Source organism: Lampetra fluviatilis, chromosome 25, assembly GCF_964198595.1.
Source record: "Lampetra fluviatilis chromosome 25, kcLamFluv1.1, whole genome shotgun sequence".
Taxonomy (NCBI): Eukaryota; Metazoa; Chordata; class Hyperoartia; order Petromyzontiformes; family Petromyzontidae; genus Lampetra; species Lampetra fluviatilis.
Genome location: NC_136299.1, coordinates 10,690,159 through 10,713,153, shown reverse-complemented (window position 1 = coordinate 10,713,153; position 22,995 = coordinate 10,690,159). Strand labels below are relative to the sequence as shown.

General features: G+C 49.1%; 1 protein-coding gene across 9 annotated transcripts in view; it reads right to left on the bottom strand.

Annotated features, from left to right (window-relative positions):
- Positions 1-5,266: 5,266 nt before the first annotated feature.
- SLC8A3 (solute carrier family 8 member A3) overlaps positions 5,267-22,995 on the bottom strand; it is a 191,909-nt gene continuing 174,180 nt past the window's right edge. For all 9 annotated transcript variants that reach the window (XM_078868258.1, XM_078868264.1, XM_078868261.1 and 6 more), the window contains 3 exons: positions 20,105-20,204; positions 13,312-13,587; positions 5,267-11,082 (listed from right to left, as the gene is read on the bottom strand). In XM_078868258.1, coding sequence (XP_078724384.1) covers positions 10,706-11,082; positions 13,312-13,587; positions 20,105-20,204 — 753 coding nt within the window. In that variant the 3' untranslated portion in view covers positions 5,267-10,705. The remainder of the gene's footprint in view (positions 11,083-13,311; positions 13,588-20,104; positions 20,205-22,995) is intronic.

Genomic DNA, 22,995 nt, shown 5'->3' with positions numbered 1-22,995 from the left:
GCCCCAGGTACTTGGGACCTTCCTCCTTAGTAACTGAAGTGAGCCCGCTCACTTTTATTCTTCCCTCAATTCGGTTTCCAAAAAAAAAAAGATCAAAGGACGTGGAGCGAAACGTCGGACACCATGTGCCAAGCGCATCGGAGAGCTGTTCGTGCCATCGCCCGCAGAAAAAGTGCTAGCAAAGTCTTCTGCTGGGCAGTCCTTGCTTATTACTCTATTGACCACAACGCTGGTGACACCGTGCCATAAGAGACGGATGGCCTGCTCCGGCGACTCGATATCAAACACATTCATGAGTAGCCCTCTGGAAAGGCCACAACGCGTGATGTGTGTGTGGTGGGGGGAAGGGGTTGCCTGTCTGTGTGCGTGTGTAGTTAAGTGTTTTGTAGGTGAGTGTGTAGCACTTGCCCCTACAGCCTGTTAAGGCTATAAGAGGGGGGGGATCTGTGTCTTGTTTTGTGTATGTATATGAGCATGTGTAGGTTTCTATGTGTAGGTACTTGTGTGTGTGTGTAGGTATGTGCGTGTGTGCGTGTAACATGTGTATGTGTAGTAGTATTTCAAGGTGTGCGTATGTATATAGGTGGATCGGTGGGTATGCATATAGGTATAAATGTGGGCTTAGGTATGCGTAGCTGCATGTATGTCGAGGTATGTTCACATGTATACGTGTGGAGACATTTTTACAAGTGCATGCATGTGCATTTCGGTGTGGGAGGACACGTGTGTGTATGTTTGTGGGGAGTGTTAGTGAAGTGGAAGCGGTTAGCGTGCTGTGCTCACGGCCAACACCAGTGACGATTATCTGAACTAGTCCTGGGCCTCCCCTAGGTCGACACAGCCTCAAATGAGAACCTGGTGCGGTGTGTAAACATAACCCCCTCGTGCGCCGTGCAGGCCTTCATAGGTGCTTGCTAAGAGCACTTGTCCCAACAGTCTGATAAGGCTGCACGGGGGATCTTTGTCTTTGTATGTGTGTGTGTGGAACACACAACAAGCAAAATGCATTCCGTGCAAGAATAATGCATGCGTTGGCGGTTGTTGGTATGAGCCCGGCCGTCTGGGTTCCACTATGGTCTCATTTTCGTGAGTGCATTGGCGATGGCTAAATTGTCAGTTGATGAATGGGTCGATTTGCCGATCAGAAAAACAAATCCAAACAGCCACATGGTAGGAGGAAGGAATGAGTCACACGGCTTGGTATACATAAACAAACAGAACATTCGTTTACAAGGTCTGAGCAAATAATTTAAATAATAAAACGTAATTATGACCACAGCCTAAATTACATACGCATGTATAGCAATAACATGGCGACAATGAGTCGTTATATGGGTTAAAATAGTTGTTTTATGCTCACGATATGTGTCCAACCATAAGTTGTGAGAATCAATGATTTTAGATTATTTAACATGTCGTATGTAATTAGTTCACGTGACCCCTACAGCCATTGCACCGCTATGTAAAATAAAAAACATAATCGATCCTTCAAACGAATCGCGACCACGCATCGTGACAATTCATCGAATCTCAAGGAAGCGTAATAGTAACAAGCCTGGTAAACCACATATTGTCCAGAATATGAGCAGGGAACGTAAAATTGTAATTTAAAAACGCAATAAAATCATCAACACAGTGTCATGCAGGGAGAATTTAAGCGCGGAGGCGAACCGAGAGTTTAGAGAATTGCAGCAAAGTGATTTATTCTTAACAGACAGAGGGGACACATTTTCTGTATGATTTGGCAAACAAACACACGCACAACAATCGATGATTGCCTTAGTGCACAGACAGGCAGACTTCCTAACCAAGGGCCGAATAGGACTTTCAAATACCTTTGACTGACCACACATTAAACACCCCTCCCCCCCTACTCGGTCACTTATGTCACTGGAAGAGGCCCTTCCAGCGAGAGAAGTGACAGCGTGGCGCTAAAATTAGAAACACGGCGTTGTCAAGTTGCAAATTATTACCCTCGAGTACCCGATTAGTGCAGCTAAGATGCTTGCAGTGACGGATTTATATATTGTTGCGGAGGGAGAGGGGGGTGAGGAACGTGCTGAAAGCCACTTGCTGAAGGCTCAGTTACAGTCGCCCGTTCTTTATATTTTCTCGTCAAAATGAGCACACGCTTGAATGAGAAACCAGGGCGGAATGCATGGTGAGACAAAAGCGTATCGTATCGTTACCCGTTCTGTCTTCGCGTTTTAACACGTGTTTAAAAGTTTTCCTGTTCATATACAAAACTGTCCAATGATTTGCATGCATTTCAACGTTCCGGTGTTTTGCTGCAAAACCCAAATCAATTGGCACGTTTGACCATGACGTCACAACTTGATTTTGTGCGTCCGTGTCCGGTGGTGGAGGGTTTTTAGCTCGAGTTGACATTACACCCACACAGTGATCTAACCCTAAAGGAACCAGTTTATGAATCATAAAACTGGACCGTGAGGCATATGCAGGGACGGACTGGTCATAGGGCAGTCTGTGTGGAGAAATTGCAAATGTGATCGGAGTAAAAGAAAAAGTAATGTATTCTTAATTTAAACATTTTTTTGCCTCTAATGCGGTGGTTCTTAACCTTTACTTCAACCTTGCACCCCTTTTGTTCTCAATCGTAAAAAAAAATAGAACGTTAATAAATACAGAGGGTTGATTAAACAAAGTAGTTGTACTGACGTGCCCGTGGCTTAATTTATATTTCGATGATTTACCTTCTACAAGAATCTGGCCATGTCTCGCACCCCCAGAAAAGAGATTCTCGCACCCCACCCCCCACGGGGTGCGTGTACCCCAGGCTAAGAACCACTGCTCTAATGTGTACGCTTCATTGCTTATTTACACTCTCAGTTGACATTGAGTCCCATATACTCGGCAGCATCAAAGATACTTGCTCTCCGGCCCCATTGTTTTTTTTTTTGGACCCCGGCCCCCAACGGGCCAATGAGATCGCACGGCAATAGGGGCCTGCTGTGTTTACAAAATGCCCCGGTCGATTTTTTTTGCTTTGTCCCAGTCCGTCACGGGCCATTAAGTTTCCCACCCCTGCCTAAGGGCACGAGAGCTCCCATGCAGTTGCGTCTCTCGATCTGGGTGCAGGGTGGGATGTGAGCAGACAAACACAATTGGCAGTCGCCAGCCTCATCTCCGGCCACGATGGCATTGGCTTGGCGAATGCTAACCTGATGGCGACCCGTTTGACCTACTTGGACATCTGTGAACACCGACTGGACGCCTGTTTTAAAAAAGAGCTTAATAGCTCCTCGGATTCCTCCAGTTTAAATCAATTTTATGATTCCGATTCTGAACTACACACGCCACGAGCTTCAGCCGTTGCGCTCACTGCAGGGCACAGCTTAGTCGCTTTATTTGTGGGCAGCAGGAACAGGAGAGAGAGAGTCGGGGGTAGAGCAGGGGGCAGGGTAGAGGATGTCAAACCAAAAGCACCAATCCCATCTGTACGGCAATGCTCGAGATGGCCCCTCAATATATTCCGAATATATATTATCTAGTTAAAAAATAAACCTTAATCCAAAGTTTGTTTCTTCTTCTAAAATCTCATATAAAAACACAGTATGCTTCTCCCATGTATGAATCGAGCTTTAGTGTTACCTTGATTTATTCCAAGCGATCAACATGTGTATTGTTACGTTTAACGAGAACAGTTAAACGTTTGTTTTGTCCTTTATGATTGTTTTAATATTGTATCACATGATGAAGTAATTTACATTTGTAGCTTTTAGTTTTTAATAGTTTTGTTTTGGTTTCCGCATTATACTTCACAGTAAAATACTCCCGACTCCACACAGTAATATGCGCAGAGGTCGGGAATAACTCTCAATAGCCAGGCGAAAATAAAAATAAATGTAATGCCACAAAATACCCACACTTAACACGTGTGTGTGAAGCATTCCGAACTCAATTCTACGACCAAATAAACGATAAATGACTTCCTACCAAAATGTTTCATTTGCGCGAAAGGATAAGCACTACGGTAAGAAAATAACCTCTTTGTCGTCAAGAAGGGCGGGACAAACCAAAAATAAAAAGAACTAAAACAGAACATGGTTCACGAAAAATAATTTCCTCGTCATTGTATTTGGAAGCAATAGGCATTTCAACCTCTGCGTACAGCTGGGTTAAGAGGAATGTGTGAAACACTGCGGCAGATTTCACACGTCCTTTGGGCTAAACGACAAACTTAATGGCTGAAATATCAACGATAAGCATCATCAGATGCCACACTCTCACCGTTATTGGGACTCGCTCTATTGCACGACACGCGTTAAACAAGCGTGGCACGTTTCCGTGGATTAGACAATATATGTTCCTGCTGCTGCTGCTACACGTCAATCTCCAGTGTGCAAAATCTTGAAATGAAGTCAAAGGCAAAATGCGCACGGACAGAAACAAGTGCTAGCCTCTCGTGATGAATTTCATGACCGCTTTATAAAGACCGTGTCTATTATGAAACAAAAGCTACACTTGTTCTCACGTTCGGTTTCACATTGTCAAAAAAAACATCCAAGTGGTTTCCGGCTCATTTGAGTTTCGGGTTGGCGCTCATCTGCTGTTAACAGCCTCAGAGTCAGTGGTGGAAATTCCACGTTACTATGGTGGTGGGGCGAGTCTGTCCATTGAACAATGTTGAGTTTTCCACAAAGCGGTACTTTGTTGACCTTGGAAGGACAAAGGGCTGAGTTGACCTTCCGATTGAGATGTGAATTTCACACACTTCCACTTGCGAGCCAGGCATTCTACTGCTGTGCCACCTGGCTGTATATCAGGTGTTGTAGTCACAAGATATTTCCAGTGTGGTCAGAATGAACACTCTATATATACTCTATATATATTAATTATGGCTCTATAGCAAGGGCGTGGGAATCAGATGTAAAAAATAAAACATTGATAACGCCTGGAAACAAATACCTAAGCACAACTCACACATATTGCTGATGAGTAAGGCGACGATTTTGGCACGGTAATTCTTAGTAAAATTCACAGCCAATGTGGGAAAAAAAAACTAGAATTCATGGAAAGGTCATGGAACATTCCCACCGTTGATAAACAGCTTTTTAAAGGGAATAAAAGGTAAGCGCCTAATCGAATGCGTTTCGTCGGTCACTTCCAAGTTTTAACTTAATAGACTTTTATTCAAAAGTCACGATTACCCCGAGCACTCCGCAACCTCCGTCGTCCACCGTGCCAAAATCGTGGCCCGACCGACGAGTGCAGCGACGACAAGACACGCGGAGCACATTTAACCTTTCGTCAGTTTTTCACGAAAAAAATTTAATTCACCCGTGATGCAACCGCGTGTGTGAAACAGCAACAACAACAAAATGAAGCACCGATGTTGAACTCCAAACACGTCGGAGTAACCTTCCACTCGCGCCGATAAAAGGTGGGCAAAGGAGTTGTCAAACGAGAGGGAAAGTTGCTCAGCCACTCTGTTCCCTTTCTGAGCTACTGACGGCGGCCTGACCCCCCCCCCCCCGCCATCAATTGCCCGTGATGCCGTTATAGAAGTTACGAGTTACAAATAAAGGAGCCAACGTGGTAAAATCCTGACTGCCACTGCAGCGAGAATGTACAAAATAGACAAAAGTTCTACACTCCTCTATGTTTTACAGCATTACAAATGTTTAACCTGTGCACAGTCATTTAAATAGAGCGTATATACATATATGTATGTATGCGTGTATGGTTGCATACATATATGTATAATCGGACGTTTACAGATATATGTATGCAACACGAGGATCACAAAACTTTGGGAATGAGACGATCAAGGTACGCGTATCACGAATATAATGTTATATTCAATAGAGCCATCCGCAACAATCTAACGTATATATGTTGTACGTAAAGATGGGAATTATAAGCCTAAACAAAAAAAAAAAGATGAGAAGTATCCCTACTGTCTCATTCCCAATGGTTTTTGGTGACGCCCAAGATGTGTTTTTTACGTATTTTCTTTCATTATATTAGTGCTGGTTTCTCAAACACGAAAAAAAAGCTACATTTTCTTTGTGTATGGCATTCAGATATTCAGAGAAAACACAACAATTCATCGGTTGAATTCCAAAACAGAAACACATCCCCTAACCTTTATTTTATATATAACTTTTTTGTTTAACAATCATATAAATCGGTGTTAGAGGAGATGCCGCAAGGCATTTCAATGGCTTCTTTTGTCATCAGTGTTCTTTTCTCGGATACCGGTAGGTTAAGGATTACAGCTTATTATGCCTCAACGTCCCATGAACTTGTATTCTTTTTTAACCGAGCATCATTCCTGTGCATGCCTCACACAGCTGCTGTACCACACACTCAGTTCCGTGCATCCACATCACGAGACGAAGGTGGGTGCTTGGTACATTCCAGGGCCTAGTTGTTGCGGCCGCTTCTTGTCCGAGTCGGCGACCAAGATAATATTCCCGCACCCGGCACACCACAGCTAGTATATCGCTCGCTGCGGCTGCGGCTACTATGGTCACAAGGCCACCTATACCAGACTGCCAGCAGACCCCGTGAAAACATCGATAACTTAAGCGCTGGTACAAGGATATCCACAGCATCGTCCAGAGGCTCCTGGAGGCCCAGAATTTCACGTCGGGTCCCTTTCTTTATTCGTTGGCAACAGAAAAAATAGCTTCCTCGTGGGGCCCTCTCTTGTGCGAGGCCCAGGAAAAATTGCCCATTTTGACCCCTCCCACTGGGTGCCCCTGGATATCCGTATGGGGGGTACAGTATAGTGGAACCTCGTCTTAACAGCCTCGGTGGGGAAAGAGAGTATGCCTAACCCAAATTCCCACTTTCATCGTGAACCTATAACATCAGAGCAAAATTAAAAAAAAACCCCGCTGTAACAAATCCCATTATACAAGGACATGTTGGCGACTCGTCGGGAGTATGTACAAGTGGAGCCAAAGTGTTCGCAGCAGAGGCTGAGAACAATGAGGTCGTGGCCCTCCCGTTAAGTCCTCGTGCGAGCGTGAGGTGGAAGTCATTTCAGCTGACCCCGGCAGACACAAACCTGCGCAGCGCAGCGCGCGTGCCACGCAAGGCCGACGGAGCCGAGCGGCAGTTGGCCGGTTTGAACGCTCGACGCCGTTGCCGCCGATGCGCTCCGCAGACATCCCATCCCTACATTCACCTCCGGTTTGGCACAACATTCGATAAGAGCAGCGGTGCGCGCTGTCTGTACGCCGTACATGTGCGCCGCTGGCTGGTCCGTTTGCACCTTGCGCACAGAGAGGGTTGGCCGCGCTTCAGAGGTTTGTTCTCCTGCACACGGGTTCTTCCTCCGACCGATGTAATCATCCCCAGAGCAAAAAAATATCGAATCACCTCGGGATGACGCGGGGGGGGGGGAGGGAATGCGCCCTCCTGGCTCGATGCACCTTGCGTTGCAGAGGTGCCCTCTGTTCGGAGTTGTCATAGCGGGGTTTAATTTTTTTCTTTACCACAACGGTGTAAATCTAGATCGAAAACTCATTTCTTTAGAAACTGCTTTTCGTGTTTTAGTTTGCTGGCCTTCCCCCTGCACCTCCGATTAACACGGTTGGCTATGTACGGTATGAAAGAAGTTCAACATACATACAATATGACTGTAAAAAAAAAGAAATTGCCAATCCCAACATCTGAAACGCCACGGCAAACATCACGTCATGGCAAGACCAGTCTTCCGTTCACTTGCGTTTTTGTTGTTTTGTTATGAAATGTATTTGGTGCGTAGTCATGTGGTACCGTATTGTGGCAATCACGTGGACGTATTTTAGTGAATAAATGAAAGGTCACCTAACTTAAAAATTGTCTACACTATAACATAGTTTAGTTTTGGGTGCAATGCAACAACACAGCAATTGAATAAAAACAAACGCATGTATGAAGGTTTAAACACAACCTAGGTATATAATCGATAGTACAATGGCAATTATTGCAGATACTCGAATACAGGACGGTGCTAAGGGGTTCACGACGACTGAAGGGCATCGTGAGATTTGGCGCCAACCGCTTTAAAGGCATCGGCAATTCCTCTTTATCGAACTACTGGACAAAGCCCCCCCGACACGAAAAAAAAACTGAGACTCCTCCAGATACCCGCAGCCCCAACTCGCTCCCACCACCGGTCTCTATTTCAGCCCCATTCCATCTCCACTTGGATCAGGGCCCTGTTTGTTTTTTTCCTCGCCCGAATACCGTTCCGTCACGAGGGGGATGTCCTATATTACCCCTCCACACACACACACTCACCCCGCCCGCTACCTCCCTTCAGTTAATGAGTGCGATGTCTCGGATTCTTATTTGTTCTGTAATCCAAGAGGTTGCACCTCTGGGTCTGCTCGAGCGATTCCAAGAATGTGCGCTTCGGTTCGGTTCGGTCACTCTCGTAGTTGTTGTTCACAAGCGTGGGAGGTCGCGGTGTGGAGAAGGGGGGAGTCAAGGTGTCGACAAACGTACGGATCGGGAGGAGGGAATGGAGGCAAGTGGAGCTCTCTATAAACATCACTTTACTCACTCATTTACTCGGGAAAGCCACACCGAGCCCTGAAGACTCTTCTTGTATTTTTTTTCTCATGAGGCTCCTGCTACCTTGGGATGTTTTGGCCCAACACCAATTGCGTTGTGTGGGTTTTTTTTTCTCTCTTTTTTTAGGAATGGAAGGAAACGGTGAACAAAAGAAAAAAACCCCAACCCAGAGGAAACCCACGCAGAACAGAGAGAGAAAGGTACACAACTCCACACACGGAAGGCTGCCCAATGCCGTAGTTGCTGTGAGGCACAGGTGTTACAACCGCGCCACCCTGGTGCTTAATTCTGTCTCATAGCGGGGCACGTGTAAGCATGTGCATGAGGAATATGGCCATCATCGCCCTCCCTTCATCTATCCACTGCTATGTTATTGCACCCCCCAATATTTCTCCATCTCTCGCTGTTGTCTCACCACCCCATCGAGCTGCTGCACACGAGATATCATTTGTGGGCAGGTCGCTTCGAAGTCACAAGTTCTTACTCCAGGTCGACTTTACCAGATAAGATGAAATCTAGTTTAATTTTATTTGTATATTTTTTAAAAGTGATTTTCATCTTCCCCATGCTTTACACTTCTTTCGTGTTTTAATACTGTTTGTTGTTGTAACGTTCTTACCTGCTACTACTGGACGTCTGTGAAAAAGTGTTTTATAGCTCATCGGATTCCTCCAGTACAAATGCATATTCTGATTCTGATTAAATTTCACGGTTCCGTCTCTGATACGGTTATTCATCCTCTGCAGCAAGGGAGTAAACACACCCTCGTGGAAAGGCACACTCTTCGGAGCTAAAACCCTTCTTGGTTTTAATAAACACGTGAAATAAACAGCCCGATGCTTTAGCCTGCTTAATTCCAATCAAAGCAATGCATTAGAAAATAATAAATAAGATGAGAAAAAATCGTGATAATGACTTGTGAATGACACTATAAACATGTTTTGGGAACTGGATAAAAAAAAATGTTCGACTTACCACTTTATATTTTGATAAAATGACGAGTAAAACACTGAAGCACTCTTTGTTGTACAATTTAGTCCGCGAAACGGGGAGTCCAGGAATGACCCCTGAGATGGAGCTCACGTGGCAATCTGTATTTATTTATTCACAAACTCATTATCAAAATTCCGCGTGTAACTCAACTTGCCGAGCTGCTAACATGAACAGCTGCTCGTGAAGTGTTGTTAGTATTGTTGTTGTTGTTTCGTAGCTCAGGGAGTGTCGAATCAGCCCTTTGTATTTGAGAATAATGTTTTTGTTCTACAGCAGGGCATGGGAGTCTACCTAATCAGGTATGACATTTCCGAAGCAAATAATCAGCATTGTACTACCGTATTCACAATAATTTTGTTCAACTCAACGTTGGTAAAGGTGTTAGCAATTGTGCATGATTCTCTGTGTGAATCTGTCGGTCCATCTGTGTGGAAATCTTTGTCCGTGCGCGTTGATGTGTCTGTCCATGTGCCTGTATGTGTCCGTCCGTGTGCCTGTATGTGTCCGTCTGTGTGTGTCTGTCCGTGTTCGTGGATGTGTCTGTCCGGTTAAGAGATGCAACAAACCTCGGCTTCGGTTCGCTCGTCACCGTACGACGATGATGTTTTTTTTTGCGCACACGTTCCATTTTCAAAAGTGGGACACTGTGCTCTTTCCCTAAACATTACCCCAGAAAAGAAATCAACGACCTAAGGCCCAAACCAAAAAATAATATATCAATTATATCAGTAAAGAGTAGGAATAACAGTTGGCGTAGTAGCTATCGAGTGTGCAGGCGGTGCAACTGCACCGGTGATCCCACGTCGCCAGATGGGTCCAGGCGTGACGTGCTACGAAGAGTGTGGGGGGGGGGGGGGGTGAATTAAACTGGACAGGTTGACCCCACTTCATTCCTTGCACCAGGGGTACGTGATCGTAGCAATAATAGCACACAACAATAATCCTCTTGATGAAATCAACTCCACGAATCATAACCCACCGCGCCCATTCTTCTATCGCTCAACTGCCCAACTCCATCCACCGCATCCCATCCTCGGCAGCCCCATCAACAACAAACCCCCCCCAGCACCCTCCAAAAACAAAGCACCGCAGCTCCTCGACGTGGTGGGTGGGAAACTGGCCTCCCAATCGCCGGGTGTTTTTGTTGCTGCTGTTGTTGTTGTTGTTGTTTAATCTCCTAGAAGGCCTTGATGTGACAGTAGGCCTCGAGGCCCGAGAAGAGGATGTAAAGGAGCCAGAGCGAAAAGAAGAAGCCGCTGGTGAGGATCTTCCCCGTGCGGCCACCTCCCAGCTCGCCGCCAATGCTCGGCCGGCGTCGGTAGAGCAGCACGCCGACGCAGACGAACGCGAAGACGGTGAAGAGGGTGACGGAGAAGGCGAGGGTGCCCGGGTCCACCCGAAAGGGTTCGTTCTGCGTCCACCAGTAGATCGCTGCGATGGACCACGCGATGCCGATGCCCAGGAAGACGTTGACGCCGTTGCTGCCCGTCACGTTGCCGATGGAGGCGTCGGCGTACTGGTCCTGGGTGGCGCTCACCTTGCTGGCGAACGTGTCTGCTCGATCGGGGCGTCGGGGGGGGGGGGGCGCGTTCCGTTAGTTCGGCGCTCTGCTCGATCGAGCGCGGCAAGCGACCGGCGCAGCATAAAAACACATTTTTTTTATCGATGGGACGGGGGGGGGGTGCAGAGATGGATAAGAGAGGCGATGGATAATGAGAAGGGACGGACGATGTGTTGGCGGCGGCGTGAGTGTGCAGTGAATCGGGTAGCGGTGTTGATAACCCTGAAGCGAAACGACTTAAAAGGGGGAGACGTAAATCGGGGTGTTGCTGTATTTCATTAGCTCTCTGTTTAGCATCTGATTAGCAAAGCAGCAGATAAGCATAGCATGCAAATCGTTCAAAATGAATCGAATTCTCTCCCAAAGTCCTCTCGTCGTGGCTTGGAGACATCGACCACTGGACATCTGTGAAACTCCTGGACACCTGTGAAAAAGAGCTTTATAGCTCTTCGGAATCCTCCAGTATAACTACTGATTCTTATTCGACGTTGGCATTTAGCTCCTGACCATGTTGCCATCATAAGCAAGCACAGAATCGTTTATATAGTTTCCATAAAGAATTAAATAGTCGATACGGTTTCCAAAGAGGTACGTAAAGGTAGTAGTAGTAGTATTACCCTTGTACATTCAACTCTGGGAGAGGAGCGTGCTGACAGCCGCCATGAGAAAAACAAAAGGAATTGCACCAAAGCCGTTGTCGATATCAAACCCGTGGGATTAGTGCTCGCGCAATATTGTCTGGCGGTGGCTAGGAGATGTTAACTCCCTCGCCTGGTATGCAGGAGGTCGTGGGTTCGATCCCAACCCTGAAGCCTGCTGTATATATGGAGTTTACAAGTCTCTCTCTCTCTCTCTGTGGTCGTGTGGATTTTTTTGTGTTCTGTTTTTCCCTGCACATAATCAACTTCACGCGTTTAGAGTTTTTGTTTGCTGTAAATTTCCACATGATAAGCCACTTTGTTGAGCTATCATCTGTGCAAGGTCGCTTTTCAAAAAAGAGCTGTATAGTTCAGTGGGCTTTACCTGGTAAAATAAAATAAATGTTTAGTAATGGTTTAGGGTCGCTTTTAGACTCGAGTGAATTGTAGCCGCAGTCATAGTGAGACGTATCCTGGATGTGGTGTGCCGAGTGCATAAATTGAGTCCGGTTCTCCAACTCGGCGGCAGTAACCCAGCTGAAATGAAGGTCCTGGTTAGAGTTGGTGTCACTTTTACACTGTAATGTAGGACGCACTCCAAACTTGTGCCCTGTGTCAATAAAGCAATATAAATCTGGTCACACGCAGACACACACACAAACCTGATTTATAAGACTCACTTTTATATCAATATATTTAAAGGTGACTATTTAAATCCCGAGAGGATGGTAGAAATTTGTGGTTTTATAGGAATACACCGTTCAAGGTTTGCGATTCAATCCAATAATCAAGTATTGTTACTTTTATTATTTGAACACAAAACGCGAGCTCATTACTGCTCGTAGCGCAGCTCACAAATCCGGGAATGGAAGATCCTGGAGAACCGTCCCGACCGAGAATAAATTACAGGGACTCCTCTACTTACGAACATTCGATTTACGAACTTTCAGAGATACGAACAAACATGTCCGTATGTCCAGTTGCCTGTTCGGACCGAGAGTCGTAAGTTCAACCACCGCGCAATAGATGGCGGTGGTGGCATCTACATCTACAGAACATGAAGAACCAGTGTCATCTACGTCTACAGGTTATACGACTTTTAAAGCCATTCCCCGTGTTTAGTGTACACGCCGTACAACACGTTTTGAATCGACAGGAGTAAAGTTGGACTTAGGAACAAATCGACTTACGAACAGACCTCTGGAAAAGTCACGTAGAAGGGAAATAATAAAATAATAAAACATAATAAAATAATTCTCACGACGTTTCGGCCACAACGTAAGCAGCCGTCCTTGTGGCCGAAACGTCGTGAGAATTATTTTATTATGTTTTATTTTTATTATTTTATTATTTCCCTTCTACGTGACTTTACCGAAAGAACCAAGGAGATGAATCCCTGCAGTCACGAAAGCTTTATATCGAAATTTAGACCTCTGGAACCTAACTCGTTCGTAAGTAGAGGAGTCCCTGTATTACTACTACGTAAAATAAAAACACATTGTTACACATCGCATCGCCTCTTGTCGCTGCCGCGGAGGTGGTGGTGGAGGGGAGGTCAACAAGGTCATCTGGCCCGCGGTTCACCTGGCACAGACGTTCCCAACGCGACGAAGACCACGGCGGTGACGGAGTCCTTGAGGCCGATGGTGCAGCCAAAGTGCGAGGCGAGGTCGCCGATGAAGGCGGTGAGGAGGCCGATCATGAAGATGGAGACGATGAAGCAGGCCCAGCCGTTGAAGTACTCGGTCGGCGGCACGAAGGCAAAGAGGACCTTCCAGAAGACGGACAGGAAGTGCATGACGTAGTCGAAGCAGGAGGGCAGCTTCTCCTCGCCGGACTCGTCGTCCTCGTCTTCGTCACCTTGGGGGCGGCACGCCACCAGGACGTCCCGAGGCAACGGGCGAAAGTTTGATGCGTAAGTGGGCTTTTCGAGACCAATATTATCCGTGGAAGAGTTCCATCTTCTTGGTTCTTTCGGTAAAGTCACGTAGAAGGAAAATAATAAAATAATAAGAATAAAACATTATAAAATAATTCTCACGACGTTTCGGCTACAACGCAAGCAGCCGCCCTCAGGTGGCGGCTGCTTGCGTTGTAGCCGAAACCTCGTGAGAATTATTTTATTATGTTTTATTTTTATTATTTTATTATTTTCCTTCTACGTGACTTTACCAAAAGAACCAAGAAGATGAATCCCTGCAGTCACGAAAGCTTTAAATCGAAACGTAGAAGAGTTGTTTTTGTTGTTGTTGTTGTTGTTGCTCGGGGTTAGATCGCGAAAATATATACAAGTGTCGTTAAAACCGCCACCACCACCACCACCGCGACACGGCCAACCAGGAGGAGTCTTTCATAACTCTGGCTGTCGCCTGATGAAGCTGGTTGTAATAAACAGCGAAACTTCGTGCTCGAATTGTAAATGTTGTTGGTTTACTCTCCAAACACAGCGGTGTGCTGAGGAAGTAACTCATTGGCACGCTCTGTTAACGTGACAAACCTTACTAATTGGCTGTGTCGGGTGGTGGCGGGTTTAGCGACACATTTACATTTTTCGCGATCTAACACAAAAACAAGCTTTATTTTGGGTAATGGATACGAGTTAACACGTTTTATGAATTGAGCACAGTTATTGTTGTTAAAAGATTTGGGGGAAAGTGATGATGATGATGATAGGAGGGAATTCCCGAGTGGAGCAGTGCGAGGGAAGAAGCAGAAAGAGAAGTGAGATGACCTGCAGTGTGGTGAGTGTGAGTCAGTGGGTGGGTGAGTGTGTGAGAGGTGAGTGAGTCGTGCTGTGACCTGCAGTGTGGTGAGTGGGAGTGGGAGTCAGTGGGTGGGTGAGTGTGTGAGAGGTGAGTGAGTCGTGCTGTGGCCTGCAGTGTGGTGAGTGGGAGTCAGTGGGTGGGTGAGTGTGTGAGAGGTGAGTGAGTCGTGCTGTGGCCTGCAGTGTGGTGAGTGGGAGTCAGTGGGTGGGTGAGTGTGTGAGAGGTGAGTGAGTCGTGCTGTGACCTGCAGTGTGGTGAGTGTGAGTCAGTGGGTGGGTGAGTGTGTGAGAGGTGAGTGAGTCGTGCTGTGACCTGCAGTGTGGTGAGTGGGAGTGGGAGTCAGTGGGTGGGTGAGTGTGTGAGAGGTGAGTGAGTCGTGCTGTGGCCTGCAGTGTGGTGAGTGGGAGTCAGTGGGTGGGTGAGTGTGTGAGAGGTGAGTGAGTCGTGCTGTGGCCTGCAGTGTGGTGAGTGGGAGTCAGTGGGTGGGTGAGTGTGTGAGAGGTGAGTGAGTCGTGCTGTGGCCTGCAGTGTGGTGAGTGGGAGTCAGTGGGTGGGTGAGTGTGTGAGAGGTGAGTGAGTCGTGCTGTGGCCTGCAGTGTGGTGAGTCGGAGTCAGTGGGTGGGTGAGTGTGTGAGAGGTGAGTGAGTCGTGCTGTGGCCTGCAGTGTGGTGAATGGGAGTCAGTGGGTGGGTGAGTGTGTGAGAGGTGAGTGAGTCGTGCTGTGGCCTGCAGTGTGGTGAGTGGGAGTCAGTGGGTGGGTGAGTGTGTGAGAGGTGAGTGAGTCGTGCTGTGGCCTGCAGTGTGGTGAGTGGGAGTCAGTGGGTGGGTGAGTGTGTGAGAGGTGAGTGAGTCGTGCTGTGACCTGCAGTGTGGTGAGTGGGAGTGGGAGTCAGTGGGTGGGTGAGTGTGTGAGAGGTGAGTGAGTCGTGCTGTGGCCTGCAGTGTGGTGAGTGGGAGTCAGTGGGTGGGTGAGTGTGTGAGAGGTGAGTGAGTCGTGCTGTGGCCTGCAGTGTGGTGAGTGGGAGTCAGTGGGTGGGTGAGTGTGTGAGAGGTGAGTGAGTCGTGCTGTGGCCTGCAGTGTGGTGAGTGGGAGTCAGTGGGTGGGTGAGTGTGTGAGAGGTGAGTGAGTCGTGCTGTGGCCTGCAGTGTGGTGAGTGGGAGTCAGTGGGTGGGTGAGTGTGTGAGAGGTGAGTGAGTCGTGCTGTGGCCTGCAGTGTGGTGAGTGGGAGTCAGTGGGTGGGTGAGTGTGTGAGAGGTGAGTGAGTCGTGCTGTGGCCTGCAGTGTGGTGAGTCGGAGTCAGTGGGTGGGTGAGTGTGTGAGAGGTGAGTGAGTCGTGCTGTGGCCTGCAGTGTGGTGAGTGGGAGTCAGTGGGTGGGTGAGTGTGTGAGAGGTGAGTGAGTCGTGCTGTGGCCTGCAGTGTGGTGAGTGGGAGTCAGTGGGTGGGTGAGTGTGTGAGAGGTGAGTGAGTCGTGCTGTTGCCTGCAGTGTGGTGAGTGGGAGTCAGTGGGTGGGTGAGTGTGTGAGAGGTGAGTGAGTCGTGCTGTGGCCTGCAGTGTGGTGAGTAGGATTCAGTGGGTGGGTGAGTGTGTGAGAGGTGAGTGAGTCGTGCTGTGACCTGCAGTGTGGTGAGTGGGAGTCAGTGGGTGGGTGAGTGTGTGAGAGGTGAGTGAGTCGTGCTGTGACCTGCAGTGTGGTGATTGGGAGTCAGTGGGTGGGTGAGTGTGTGAGAGGTGAGTGAGTCGTGCTGTGACCTGCAGTGTGGTGAGTGGGAGTCAGTGGGTGGGTGAGTGTGTGAGAGGTGAGTGAGTCGTGCTGTGGCCTGCAGTGTGGTGAGTGGGAGTCAGTGGGTGGGTGAGTGTGTGAGAGGTGAGTGAGTCGTGCTGTGACCTGCAGTGTTGTGAGTGGGAGTCAGTGGGTGGGTGAGTGTGTGAGAGGTGAGTGAGTCGTGCTGTGACCTGCAGTGTGGTGAGTGGGAGTCAGTGGGTGGGTGAGTGTGTGAGAGGTGAGTGAGTCGTGCTGTGACCTGCAGTGTGGTGAGTGGGAGTCAGTGGGTGGGTGAGTGTGTGAGAGGTGAGTGAGTCGTGCTGTGACCTGCAGTGTGGTGAGTGGGAGTCAGTGGGTGGGTGAGTGTGTGAGAGGTGAGTGAGTCGTGCTGTGACCTGCAGTGTGGTGAGTGGGAGTCAGTGGGTGGGTGAGTGTGTGAGAGGTGAGTGAGTCGTGCTGTGACCTGCAGTGTGGTGAGTGGGAGTCAGTGGGTGGGTGAGTGTGTGAGAGGTGAGTGAGTCGTGCTGTGGCCTGCAGTGTGGTGAGTGGGAGTCAGTGGGTGGGTGAGTGTGTGAGAGGTGAGTGAGTCGTGCTGTGGCCTGCAGTGTGGTGAGTAGGAGTCAGTGGGTGGGTGAGTGTGTGAGAGGTGAGTGAGTCGTGCTGTGACCTGCAGTGTGGTGAGTGGGAGTCAGTGGGTGGGTGAGTGTGTGAGAGGTGAGTGAGTCGTGCTGTGACCTGCAGTGTGGTGAGTGGGAGTCCGTGGGTGGGTGAGTGTGTGAGAGGTGAGTGAGTCGTGCTGTGACCTGCAGTGTGGTGAGTGCGAGTCAGTGGGTGGGTGAGTGTGTGAGAGGTGAGTGAGTCGTGCTGTGACCTGCAGTGTGGTGAGTGGGAGTCAGTGGGTGGGTGAGTGTGTGAGAGGTGAGTGAGTCGTGCTGTGGCCTGCAGTGTGGTGAGTGGGAGTCAGTGGGTGGGTGAGTGTGTGAGAGGTGAGTGAGTCGTGCTGTGGCCTGCAGTGTGGTGAGTGGGAGTCAGTGGGTGGGTGAGTGTGTGAGAGGTGAGTGAGTCGTGCTGTGACCTGCAGTGTGGTGAGTGGGAGTCAGTGGGTGGGTGAGTGTGTGAGAGGTGAGTGAGTCGTGCTGTAACCTGCAGTGTGGTGAGTGGGAGTCAGTGGGTGGGTGAGTGTGTGAGAGGTGAGTGAGTCGTGCTGTGACCTGCAGTGTGGTGAGTGGGAGTCAGTGGGTGGGTGAGTGTGTGAGAGGTGAGTGAGTCGTGCTGTGACCTGCAGTGTGGTGAGTGGGAGTCAGTGGGTGGGTGAGTGTGTGAGAGGTGAGTGAGTCGTGCTGTGACCTGCAGTGTGGTGAGTGGGAGTCAGTGGGTGGGTGAGTGTGTGAGAGGTGAGTGAGTCGTGCTGTGACCTGCAGTGTGGTGAGTGGGAGTCAGTGGGTGGGTGAGTGTGTGAGAGGTGAGTGAGTCGTGCTGTGACCTGCAGTGTGGTGAGTGGGAGTCAGTGGGTGGGTGAGTGTGTGAGAGGTGAGTGAGTCGTGCTGTGACCTGCAGTGTGGTGAGTGGGAGTCAGTGGGTGGGTGAGTGTGTGAGAGGTGAGTGAGTCGTGCTGTGACCTGCAGTGTGGTGAGTGGGAGTCAGTGGGTGGGTGAGTGTGTGAGAGGTGAGTGAGTCGTGCTGTGACCTGCAGTGTGGTGAGTGGGAGTCAGTGGGTGGGTGAGTGTGTGAGAGGTGAGTGAGTCGTGCTGTGACCTGCAGTGTGGTGAGTGGGAGTCAGTGGGTGGGTGAGTGTGTGAGAGGTGAGTGAGTCGTGCTGTGACCTGCAGTGTGGTGAGTGGGAGTCAGTGGGTGGGTGAGTGTGTGAGAGGTGAGTGAGTCGTGCTGTGACCTGCAGTGTGGTGAGTGGGAGTCAGTGGGTGGGTGAGTGTGTGAGAGGTGAGTGAGTCGTGCTGTGACCTGCAGTGTGGTGAGTGGGAGTCAGTGGGTGGGTGAGTGTGTGAGAGGTGAGTGAGTCGTGCTGTGACCTGCAGTGTGGTGAGTGGGAGTCAGTGGGTAGGTGAGTGTGTGAGAGGTGAGTGAGTCGTGCTGTGACCTGCAGTGTGGTGGTTGATCACAGTGAAGATGAGACGAATCAGTGTCTGGTTAACCGAGTCTGCACCATGGGCAGAATAATCAACGCGTGAAATTCACGGGAACTAATCGAATGTTTTTGTTTTACCAGGTAGGGCCCACTGAGCCACATAGCTCTTTTTCAGAAGCGACCTGGCCACAAATGACAGCTCAACAAAGTGAGTTGTCACGTGGGCATTTTATAGCCACAGCGAAATACTCTGAACGAGTGATGTTGATTTTAAATCGTCGTCTTCCATCATGTGTGTAGCACTCCGATGTGCCTTCTGGTTCCACCGCGTGTTATTTCGACAACGTGTCGTCCCGACGTTTCGCTCCACGTTCCCAATTGCAAGAACAGCACGCGGGCAAGCAGGCCCCACGCACGGCCATACAGATGTTCATAGGATGTGATTGTATTCTGCGCTCCTGCAATGATTGGGGTGTTCTGCGAAGGAAAACAAATAACTATAGAAGCGTCATTCTCCAGAAAAAAATAGTATGTTGTTAAGGGTAAGATGATTAAGCTAATTGTCGTGGCCTTGTGTGGGGAGAGGGTTCCCCAAATTATTCCCAACTATGTCAATGCAAAACACCTCTCAAATCCATGTAAATACTTATTCATTGGACCGATAACTAAATATATAGAGGGCCGCAGAGCTTGGAGAGGGAGTGGGGAGTGGTGGTTGGCATTATACTGGCAGGAACCACCTGGTTCCACCAGCCCACAGGGGATTATTGTGTCCGTCCGTCCGTCGTGCATGCAAAAATGGGAGGGGTCTGGGTTAGTTGAGGGGTGGAGGGTGGGAAGGGGCTGGGTGAGGAGGGTTTGGAGGGGCTGGGTGGGGAGGGGAGGGTTGGGAAGGGCTGGGTGGAGAGGGTGTGGCTGGGTGGGGGGTGGGAGGAGTGGGGCTGGGTGGGGAGGGGTTGGTCACCCCGTGGTGCCCTAATACAACTCAACGTTTAACCTACTCACGCCGGCTTGTGCCCGCCCTCACAGTCGGCCATATTTGCGGAATACACCACGCCGCCGCTGACCCTGGCCATTGATCGAGCAACCCAACGTTCCTACCAGCTCCCTCCGCAGGAATGTGTTTAATACTGATGGTGATGGGGTAGGAACGTTCAACAGGATTGAGATCAAAGCGTGCCACTAGAGGGCAGCATCCGACTGCTGTCGAAAAATGAAAACCCATAAATAAGAGCCTCAAGGGCAAACCTCCCAGCAGTCTAAGCTACTAGACATTTGCTACGATGTCACTACTCCCGTCTCGGGCCAACATTCTGTCACCCACACAGGTTTCCAAAAACCTCCACCCCCCCCTCTACTCACACCACAGCACAAAATCCTGCACACGCGCTGATCTACGGCCATCCGCGAGCCGAAGCCCCATTCAAACTCTCTTGCCAAACATCCCCATGTTAAGCAAGACAAGACCCTCAGACTCATTGAATCCTTCCTTAGAAACAACACATTATTACGACCTTTATTAAAACGAGCCCGGTTTAGAAAGACGCTGCCGCTGCTGACGCTGCCTTTGAGCAGAGGCGCTGTCCCCCCCCCAACCGAACTCCCACCACTCCCCAACCCCCCCCCCCCCCCCCCTACATTTCCGTTGTATCTCACGAACGATTTCAGAGGTTCGCTTTCAACGTCCAACCGCGGGGGGAGGTGGGCGGCTTCGTGCACACAACCGCGCACGAAGGCCACTTGCAAAGCGACGGCGAGACGCACCGGCGCTGACGGTCAGCGCGTCCAGGAACTGCTCCCTCCACGAGTGCGTGCCCACCACCAGCGCCAAGTTGGTCTTCTTGATCAGCTTGTCGACGGTGCTCTGCGGGGCGACGGGAGAGAGAGAGGGAGCGAGGTGCGTGTGTGCGAGACAGCGAACAGGGGGGGGGGGGGGGGCGCTAAGGGAGCTGAACTCGATCGCGAATGCGCGTGGTCACGGTGTCGCAGTTGGTAAGCGGCGCGTCGTGGCGAGCGAAGTGAATCTCTCGCGGCCTCGAAAGTGTCGGCGCACACCGCTAATTAATTGCGTCTCAGCGTCGGCTCTGACGCGACGCCGTCTTTACTTTTAGTCCACCTGCACCAGCCCAGCATGCGCGCTCTCTCTTTGTATCTCTCACCACACACGTGTCAGTGATGTGCAGCGCGTCTTCTTCGAACGCTGGGGAGCCGGACAAGCCCCTCTCTGTACCAGCGTGGACGGCACCCTCGTGGTGTTCACCTTCTGAAGCGCTCGCTCGTCACCGTGGCGTGCGCGATGAACACCACCACCACGTGACTTTTCTTTCGTGTTGTGCGCGGTGCATTTAGCGCCACAGCGCGTGGATTTATTGCGAGTATTTGTTTGCTGGTGACTTTGTGGGTTTCATATCGGAATCGCCTCCAGTGCTGTTGCTGCTGGCGGCAATAGAAGTTGTTTAAAAGTCAAGTCTCTTTCTGTCTCTCTCTTTGTTTCTCTGTCTCTCTCTCACTGTCTCTCTCTCTGTCTCTCTCTTTCTCTGTCTCTCCCCGACCAGCAGACGCCCGCATTGTGCGAGGTGCCGCTGCCAGTTATGACTCCGAGTCCTCAGTTCACCCGCTGAAGCGCGTGGCACGCAGACAGATATATTCCGTGGGAATGAAACTAACAGCTGGGGGACGTTGGCAAGCAGCGGATGAGTAATTTCCCGAGTGCCAGGTCAATGTGCCTCGCCCCACATTCCGAAATCGTTTTCCTTCCAATTATTAATTATATTATGTTCGTGCCGGTCGTGCGCTTCAGCGCTGCAGCCGGGCGTGTCCCATTGTATGTGAGGGAGGCAGCCCGCGAACGGCAGAATCGCTGTGACGGGGGTGGCCAAGAGGCTGAAAGGTCGCCCCCAACGCCGAGATGCTGGGTTCGAACATCAGTGCCGTCAGAATCTTTAATCGTACTGCAGGAGGAAATCCGATGAGCTGTGAAGCTCTTTATTTTTAATAGATGTCCATTAGGGGTGGGTTTCAGGCACCCGTGATTTATCCCGGGTTTTCAAGTGCAGTGAGTTTCTCATCCCAACACACACATTTTTTATGGCATGCGATGAACTCTGTAGCGGGATGTGTGCTCCTCCTAGGGTGTGAGACGAAGGAAAGTCACTTGAAGAGATCTCGGAAGTAGTTCTGTGACATTCTCTTTTGCGGGCTGTTCTCGAACACAAGGACGGGCGATGCAGTGCTCTGGGAGGTTACGGACAGACAATTTGGTCTCATTGTATGACACCAAGAAGACAACTTGAATAAAACTGGCAAAGAGACGCTTTAAAATATATATTTACGTAATGTGACGAGTGGGGTTATGGGAGAAAATGTCGGCTTTCGGTTCACGCTGTCCGACTTGCAAAAGGCTGTCACCTGGACCAAGTTGACGGGAAGTCGGCTGCTTTCGTGCACAATCTCCGTGAAATTGCTCACTCGGCGAGAGGCACCGTGTCCAAGGATGGTAAATATAGAAAATGTATAAATAACGCAGTTTTAAAAAAAAAATGACATCAAAAATTTGTAAGCAAAAAAAAAACCTTGTCACTGAGGGCTGCTTCACGGATGGCAATTCCAAAGGACACACATGACGAGGCCGTGATGGCAGACCGCAGTGGCCCGTTGGCATAAACACAGTTCAACCGACTTGCACTTACATATATAGGCACACGCGCACCGCTCATTGCGTGAATTCTGTGCTTATTGACAAAGACTCCTGATTCATCATCGTCATGAGTACGTCGCTGGATGAAGTTCGGTTCAAAACTTTTAAATTATCCCTCTAAGTGATTCTTGAATTCGATGCTTCGCGTGTCGTGTTCGCTTCCTCATTTGTATTGTTTCTCTAATTCTTATTCTTGGTTCTACTCGGTAAAGTCACGTAGAAGGGAAACAATAAAATTAAAAAAATATATCTTATATATAATATATATTTTTTAGTTTATTGTTTCTCTGCAGTCACGAAAGCTTTAAATCAAAATCTCTAATTCTTGTTTTTAATCCACGTGTGTCTTTTGATTTGGTCCTCCAGCCGAAACGTAACATCGGCATTTAATTTCCTTACAATTTTAAAACGTTCGTTGTATACACACGCAACTCAGTGCGTGCAGTTTGGGCCGAAAACATTGTGAATTGTCGCAAAGCGACATTCGATTCCTATTATGTCGAGTGTAGATTGGGCCTTAACACTGGGGGTTGTCCCAATGCGAGATTCCATTATTTCGATGTTGAACGCAGCGACCCAGTAATCTCCGAGAGGCAATTCGAATCAAACCCGAGCGACGATTATCGACGCACGCATATCGTGAACGTGGGTATCCAGTTCTGCTCGATGCCTTACAATCGACCGCATCGTTCATCAGTCGATCAATAATAAACAAACATCAAACAAACTGGGGTTAATCAGAATCCACGGGTTAATCCGCTGCGTCATCCCATTATCAATCCCCTCCCCCCTCCTCTCTCTCTCTCTCTTCATTGGTGGATCGGCTAATATCGGCAAGATCGGTAATCCCGAAGCAGTCCGCTTTTGATAATTGTTTTATTTACCCTTCCATCTGGCAACAAAACTGACACCTTTTTTTACAAGGAGTCATGTTTGCATAGACCACAATACCTGCAGT